At 41.1% G+C, this 8,760-nt stretch overlaps 1 protein-coding gene across 1 annotated transcript; it reads right to left on the bottom strand.

Moving 5' to 3' along the window:
• Positions 1 to 6,128: 6,128 nt before the first annotated feature.
• Positions 6,129 to 8,760, bottom strand: LOC131693463 (gamma-soluble NSF attachment protein-like). Its single transcript, XM_058981298.1, has 6 exons — positions 8,537 to 8,760; positions 8,336 to 8,403; positions 7,856 to 8,166; positions 7,511 to 7,786; positions 7,216 to 7,410; positions 6,129 to 7,151 (listed from the first exon to the last, which is right to left on the bottom strand). Exons 1-6 carry the CDS (start codon positions 8,587 to 8,589, stop codon positions 7,104 to 7,106), a joined length of 951 nt encoding a protein of 316 aa, XP_058837281.1. The 5' UTR covers positions 8,590 to 8,760; the 3' UTR covers positions 6,129 to 7,103.

Here is an 8,760-nt window from a genome sequence, read left to right as displayed (position 1 = left end):
GTTTCCGACAGTACCTCCACAGGTTCGGGCACGCGGATGTCCCAGTCTGCCCGGACTGCCCAGATGTAGACGAAACTGCCGAACACATACTGTTCGTATGTCATCGGTTCGACGTCGAAAGAAGAGCAATGCTTGACGTCTGTGGCTGGGACACAACCCCTGATACCCTTACTCAGCGGATGTGTCAATCGGTGGAGAAGTGGAACGCAGTCTCGGCTGCTACCATCCAGATTGCCTGTAGGCTACAGGTAATCTGGCGAACCGAGCAACAGACGACGGGCACGGCTAACTAGTGATTGGTTAGCTGGAGTGAAAAAGGCCAAGCGCAAAAAAGGGAGTGAATGGTCTGTTCATGCCGAGGCAGGTTTGGCGCAGCGACTGGCAGCCGCGTAAGGGGTAAACCCAGCCACCCCGAAGCAAGACAGAAGAGTGAGTGTATAGGCGTATAAGTGGACTGCCTCATGCCAAGACGGGAGGGTCGTAGCGTAGTATGTTGGGACTTAGCTATCGATGCCTCATGGCGTGGCAGAGGAGTGAAAGGGTGAGCATCCAAGTCAGTCTCACACGGCATGTTAAGGGTGAGCACAAAAGTCAGCCTCACATGGTATGGTAGAGGCTAGTACAAAAGTAAGCCTAGCAAGGAATGAAAAAGGTGAGCACACAAGTCAGCCTCGCATGGTAGGGTGATGAGCCTATTTTCACCATACTAAGCAAGGTGCCTCACTAATTCGGTAATTTGATGCCTTACAATCAACGGAATGAGTAAAAATTGACATCAACCGCTTTGCTTCGTTGTTGAGAACCAATATAATAACACAAATGCGTTGGAAACAGTAAAATTCTCGTGTTTGAGCACAATGAAAACTCGAATCGAGTGCCCCTATTGTTGCGCTACCATTTGACTCAATGCGTTGAACAAAGATGGCAGACACTGCTCTAACCAACGGCTTCAAATGGGTATGGTGATAATAGAAACATGGCGCAAATAGGCTCATCAGCCTATGTCAGAAGTGGGGCCTAAGAAAAATGTCCCACATGGGATGCCAGGGGGAGTGACAAAGGTACAATAGAGTGGCACGATCGAGAGTGAATCGGGTGATAGGGTGAGCACCCAAGTCAGCCTCACATGGTATGGGTGGGGCGAGCACAAAAGTAAGCCTTGCAAGGAATGAGTAAGGTGAGCACACAAGTCAGCCTCGCAAGGAACGAAAAAGGTGAGCACAAAAGTCAGCCTCATGTGGGAGTGTTTGAGAGTGAATCAAGGTGCGATAGAGAGAGCACCCAAGTAAGCCTCATACAGGACGTATGAACGCGTGAGTGAGAGTGAATGAGTACATTTAGTACAGCCATCCCCCCAGAAGTAATACCGAGAGGTAGTTCCTGGGAGGAACGATGGCGGAGCCCAATGGAGTTTAGTCGGTATTAATGGCAGCGTCACCATTCGAGCCCGACACGCCCCCAGTGCACCCCGTGCGGTAGATTGGACCCTACCAATAGCACGTGTACTGGGCTAGGACGTAAAGGTCTTCTCCATTGTAATAAAAAAAATGGCAGGGCGACAATCGGGAGACTGGATTCGAGTTTTCATTGCGCTCAAACACGAGGATTTCATCATTTTTAGGGCATTTGTGTTATTAGATTGGTTCTTAACAACGAAGTAAAACGTTTGATGCCAATTTATACGCATTCCATCGATTGTAGACCGAGTAATTAATGAATTAGTAGGGTCAAAATAGGCACTTTACCTACTCAGTACACTTTGCACTTACACACAATGGCTCGCCAACCACGAACTTGATGAGCTACGTGTCGACGGTGAAACACTTGAAATAAAAAATATCTTGAATTAGCTTAATCAGGATTAGTTCATTGTGTTCTTACTGTTTATTCTGGCATTCCGGGGTAGTTATGTGAAGGATTCTATCACATTCGCCCGAATGACGTTCGCCCAAAATCCATTTACCCGAATGACATTTGCCCGAATGTCACATAAACCCGAATGTCATTCATCCGAATGCCACGAACACCCGAAAGACATTCTCTCGAATGCAACATAAACCCGAATGGCATTCGCCCGAATTCCATATACCCGAAAAACAACGAAATGCCAATCGAAAAAATTTAATTTATTAAGCTGAAATACAAATTTTATTACATTTAATGCTATGAAGAAATTAACACTACAGCTATACCAGTCGAATAGTTAATCCAATCACCTGATTTGTATGATTTAACTAAGGTTTCCAGTTTTGGATCCTTTCGTTAGTTCTTTTTAGACTTTTTAGCTGTTGGTACCGCTTGTAGTGTACATAAAACATCCGTACTAGGGAATGTAGGATTTCCACGGCTTAACAAACCGTTCCATTTATTGTGCCAGCCTTCCACGTTATTGGTGATCCTAGGAATCTTTTTCGATACATTTTCGAAAAGTGACCACGAAGCGGGGGGAAAGAGCGGTCATCGAGAAACTTTTTGTTAGCTTCTTTCCTACCGAAAATACAATTTTTACCTAATGTAATCCAAAGAATCGTCGAGAACCCTTGGACAACTTTTCCTCTATTCTTCGAGTGCCATTGGAATACCTTGATGGGGCAAAAAAGCCAAGGCAACAACTTGTTTGTAAATGAGTTTTTTTCGGTGATCTTCCGAATATTTTGTCTGATGACTAATAGGGCATCGCAAATTTTTTTTTTTTGAATTCTCAAAGGCCCCCCCTCTCATATTGTGACAAATGTCAAAGTAAGCACAGATGCCAAATTTTTATTTTGTTCCTAAGGATTTTCCACGTTGAACAAGGTACAATTTATGAAAATTGAATGAAGAATAATAGAGATATATGCACGAGAAAATGATAAAATTTAATATAAATGACAAAAGGCCCTATAACCACAACTTCTCTTATTCGGACAAAGGTCTAAAAGGTTGCGTTCGATTTCTGAGATTTTTTCACATTAGAAAAACTGCAAAATATGTATGGTTTGCACAACGAAGCAGAAAAAATTAAAAAAATAGGGGATTTTGGGGTCAAAATGACCCAGCACCCCACTTTCCCGTATTTTTATAGAAACAGGAATATCTCCATTCCAATACTAAGGTTATTTCCTTTAAAAAGAGGTATAAATTGTAATTTTCTTATTGCTACTTCAAAAGTTAAAGCATTTAATATATTTTTTCTCCACATTTTTCCATAGCACCGATTTCAAAAATTCCAAGCGAAGTGGGCGGGGGTCTAGAATTGTCCAAATGATGTGAAATTTGGCATCTGAGCTTACTTTGACATTTGTCACAATATGAGAGGGGGGGCCTTCGAGAAATCAAAAAAAAAAAAAATTGCAATGCCCTAATGACCAAGTTGTTTTAGTTTTCTGAAAAAAAAACTTTGGTTTGGATGGAAAAACCGTCCGTGAAGGGCTGCACCGAAAAAAACTTTTTTAGCAACGTTTATCACAGTGTCTCGAAATCCAATATTATGTAGAGAGCTATTTGGTATATTTGGTATATACAAGTGCTCTTGTTTTGAAAGTAGGAATCAATCCTTATGTTTGAGTAAACCGGGCAGACAAGTGGATCAACAGTTTCCTTGCCAACTTATTTGGCATGCAGATCTAAGGATTTGTTCATGTTTGAAAGAAGCAATCAACCTGATTGTGGGAAAAGAGCTGCTCATGTTTAAAAGAAGGAATCAATTCCTAAGTGTGAGTAAACCGGGCAAACGAATGGATCACCAGTTTGATTGCGAGGGCTATTTAATATACAAACTCAAAGAACTGCTCATATTTAATGAAGGAATCAACCCCTATGTTTCAATGGATCACAGGTTTACTTAGGCGGGACCTCCGCTTCGGTTCCTCGACCTCCGTAATTGTGGCAAAACCGCATCACACTAACTTCGCCACATAACATTTATGAGCTACTATTTACTAACGACGTTATGCCAAATGAACTTCCACCATGCACGATATAATTACTAATTTAATTGATTCAATTTGTAACGAAACATCTTAATATATATTTACTTCAATTGATGATGTTTCCGAAATATTTCTTATTATTTTGTCCGGTTTATCACGAGATTTCACCGCTCGAGCTGACAACTGCGCCCTATATGCATCAGTTTGCACCTGAAGAGCATTTGTGGCGTTGGCAACGAAACGTCAGCGGTGTCGGACAGTACACTTAAAAGCGATGTTACATTGGTCAGTGGTCGGTTGACTAAGGTGGCTACGCCACATCGCTTTCGGGTGCACTGTCCGACATCGCTGCCGCTCAGTCGGCTTTAAACTAGCTATAGCCCCTATGTTTGAGTAAACCGGGCAAACGAGAGGATCACAGGTTTGCTTATAACTTCGGCGACGGGTGGCCTCGGATATGCGGCCAAGCCGCATCACACTAGCTCCGCTGCATAAGCTCACTTGTTTTTGTTCAGTTTATCTTTAGTTTATCAAACTTTGGTTAAAGATTTCACATTTCCGCTCTCGTATTTGGTTTATTTAGGTTAAAGTACACTATTTTGGCAAAAAACCGCATTAACATCGAACCTCTATCACTAAAGTCTCTAAACTAGACAATTACCAATTTTATATTATGCTTGAGTGGATATAGTATTCGGGTTAATGACATTCGGGCAAGTGATCCATTTGGGTAAATGGTCCATTCGGGTAAATGGTCCATTCTGATAAATGGTTTTCGGGGGAACGTCATTCGAGTAAATGACTTTCGGGCGAATGTGATAGAACCATGTGAAGAGTGTGAATAACCCGCAACCGAACCGCCCCCCGCTTATTTCGGTATACCTGATAATGGGATATAGAGGGGTTGGAGGTATTGGTGATGGTCTAATGGGGGTGTAATGAGGGATGATCTGAGGGGGGGTTTAAGGCGGTGATGGCGAGGAGTCGATCAGTGTGTAAACCGTCTCCGCACATTTATAACTACGCTCCTGTTAAAATCTAGAAACCCAAACTGGTATATGACAAAAGTTGACACACGCCAAGTTGCCACAATCGACGTTGCCGTTCCACTGGACCACAATTTGGTAGATACTCACGGTGTAAAAATTTGCCATAAAATCTGCAGGTTTAATGAGATTCCTCGAACTGTTCCTGTTGTGCTTTCGACGACGGAAGTCGTTCCGAGGAAGCTACTGGAGGCACTGAAGTTGAAGCTGATTGCTATCAAGAATTCGCGATACTAAGCACCTGTGCGATCGACCGAGAGTTTCTGGGGCAGGTGGATATGCCGGTTCCAGATTTTTAGCGGAGCAAAGCTTTAATGTGTTTTGTGTGAAATTTTGAAATGTTTGTCTGATGTGCCGATATGTAAACGTTGACTAAATAAAAGTTTGTGAATTAAAAAACCCAACCTACACGAGAGCAAGTATGTTTTACTTCGGTTTGGGGTACGAAGGACCAATTGAGTATAGATCTACAATACGAATGATCAGGAATCAGAATGAATTGACCCGATTGACTCGATGTTATTTCAAGATTTGTACCTTAATATTGTGGTTAATTTTGCGACTTAATATTGATGGTACCCGCCGATGATGCCCATGAGGGTGCACGTAATTCGTACCTTGTACAGCACTTCAAATGAGCTGGAAAATGTAAAGGTTTAAAATATGATTTGTCACTACGATGTTTGTAGTAAGAGCATAGGATACTGAATTGCAAACAGTTCGTTGACTCGATGGTAACAGTTTTTTTCTAGCTGAGTGATATTTCAAAATATGCACAATTGACCAATCTCAGAAATCCAGAAGCCTTCAATAGATCTAGCAATAACAATCGAACGATGTGCTACTAGCTTTTTTAATACAAAGAACCAGGTGAAGACTATTGAATCAGTTGGCCAAATGGAGGTCGCGCTTCTATCCCACAAATTTCCCCATTCCTACAATTGCGAATATTTTTCTTACGGTATTCCGATTTGGAAAAAAACTCTCAAAACCAAACACGGAGAGAAAATAAATTTAGTACCTTCAAATTGATATAACACAGGGAGGTAATGTCAAGAGGCTGTTCGCTGTTTCGTGAAAATCATCCCCATTATTAGATATCATGAAAGAAGATGTTTAGAGTGTTCACATTCTCTTATGGATAATCACAAAATAAGCAGATTTTAGTCTGTACACGGTAATGCTTGCTCCTGCGAGCGTTTGTATTTATAGTACGGAAAAAACTTTCTTCTCACTAATGACGCTTATAAGTATTACCTTTTTAATTTCTGAATTGATAGATTGATATTGATTCAAGGGTGTGCAACAGCGTTGCTTATTTAAGTGTAACATAATGCAAATAGCGATTTCGTATGTTCAAGATGTACATGCTTTATCGATTCATTAATTCCAAGATTAAAAGCGCGCATTTTCTAGAGTTAGAGGCTGCTTATGTTTTCTGGAGATTTAAGCAAATAATATATTGAGGAAATCGTTAATGGCGATTGCTGTCCGACGATCTTGGACGTATTCGCTGTTTTAGCGCTGCCTGGCCGGAAAGAAACTCGCAAAACGGGGCATCCATGATCACCGTAGTAATATTTATCATGACTTTCTTTTTAATAAAAACGCGACGAGGTGATTTCATCTTCCAAGCAAAAATTAAATTCTCTTTCTAACATGTGCGACTTCTGTCAGTCGCGAATATTTTTTTCATTCAATAAAGATCCGCAAATTTCAATTGAAGGTGATACGATTTATTTGCATATACATATTCGATTCGATTAATACAAACAAAACAATGCGCGAAGATATTCCTCTATAATAAAACTGACTAGTTTTTTGAGTAATTGCAAAACATATTTGTCAATTTACCCCACAAAAATATCAATGGTTTTTGTTGTCAATTTTGGCTATTTTCATAACAAGTGATCAATGTTCCCCCGTTTTACGGAACTTACAATTACATTTTCGCTTAAATTTCTAAAGAAATGCAATTTTAACGTACAGGGAGCTTTTGCATTAAGCTAGATCAATTTTAAAATATATATGTTCTATTTATATTAAATATACTTACTAATAACAACAACAATTAACGTCACAATATTAGCTTTACCTCTTTCACACAACTCATTTCGCGCATTCGGTGTATTACTGTATACACACACTAACACAGACCACCTTCTCCCATTTCGTCGAGACCAGTTCCAGTTCCCTAGAGGAACAAAATCATATTTTTGTTAAATTATTAGAGAGTTCAATTAAGCCCAGAGTCTTACCTCAGTAGCACCCCCGCTGTTGGGCGAAACATACGAAGCAGCCGCATTTTCGATAACGTTTGCCTTTGGTGCAATGGCCATTCCCTTTGGAAGGGGCAAGTCTCGTGCCAGACGAGCGTATTCAACATCCATGTGCCGAATGAATGGAGAAGACAACGCACGCGCTGCCAGCTCGGGGTCTTCGTCGTCATAGGCCTGTTGTATATGAGGAATAATGTATTTTAGCAACATGATAATGAAGGTTATATGTTGAGACTGTTGACAAATAAACGAGTTGTGCCTTACGTTCACCTACCTGCAGCAAAGATTCCAGTGTTTGCACTTCGGCTGCGTCGCAACAATTGCCCCATTCTTTGAAAGCTTTTTCTGCAGCCACATAATCGCCACGAGCTAATTGAACAAGCACCAGAACGACAGCCAGCCTGCCGATGGCCGATTCCGATCCCACCTGCTGATGAAGTCCAATTTCTCGGCGAATAGCATCAGCTGCCTGATCGTACATTCCCAACTTGACCATAATTCGAGCCACCTTACTCGCGTACTCAGCGCCCTGTCTTGACGAATCTTCAATCTAAATGAAAATTGACAATATTGTGATGTTAGTCTCTGCCTGATGGTGATCCTTTCGACTTTCGCTTACCGTCACCACATCGACGGCCTGCTTGTACAGCTGAAGAGCATCCTCCGGGTGAGTTGCTTCGAGGATTTTAGCCGCTTTGTCTAGCGTTGAAGCTCCGGACTCGGGAGATCCGTGCTGCTGGTAGAGATTACAAGCTTTTTCTGCATACTTGCGCACTTCTGTTAGGTTGTTCATATCTTTGCAGATAAGAATCACCTGGTCTAAACACTTGGCAGCGTGAAACAGGGCCCGATTTTGACGGTGACAGTCGGATGATTTCAACAAACAATCCTTGCACATCTCCAGCGATTTTGCGTTCCGGAAGCATGTCGCTGGAAGAATTTATATTTTTATTTTCAATTCTTCGTACGTAAGTCTGATGGTTTACACGGTTTCAGACCAAGAAATACCTTCAGATGGATAGACAAGTAACGAAATAATACAACGACAATATTGCCTAGAAAAAAATGCAACGCTGCATGAATCATTTTTATCACTTACCAGCTTTGTTGTATTCATCAGCAGCTAAGTCAAAATCTGGTCTCCACTTAAGTAGAGAAGTTTTCAAACTATAATAAAAAAACACGCATCGAAAAATAATGAAGGTATTAGAAAAATAGTAACTAGCAATGAAACAGCAAAAAACAATCGATTTTGTACTGCACAAAAGATTATTGACGAAAGCGCGGAGATGAGCCAAACCTTTTCTCTGCTTGGCGAATATGCTCTTGGGCTTCTTCGATTTTACTGGACATTGTGCACACTATTTGTTTGTCTTACGAGCAACAATATTGAATCTTTCGAATGGTATGTTTAATCACGGATTCAATAATAAAATTACACACAGCACAAAACTTATTATAGGACTACTGCTTTTTATCAATGAAAATTGCACAAAGTTACAGACCGATTGATAAGTTTTTCAC

This window comes from Topomyia yanbarensis, chromosome 3 (genome assembly GCF_030247195.1).
Source record: "Topomyia yanbarensis strain Yona2022 chromosome 3, ASM3024719v1, whole genome shotgun sequence".
Lineage (NCBI taxonomy): Eukaryota > Metazoa > Arthropoda > Insecta > Diptera > Culicidae > Topomyia > Topomyia yanbarensis.
This window is presented reverse-complemented; position numbering and strand designations above follow the sequence as displayed.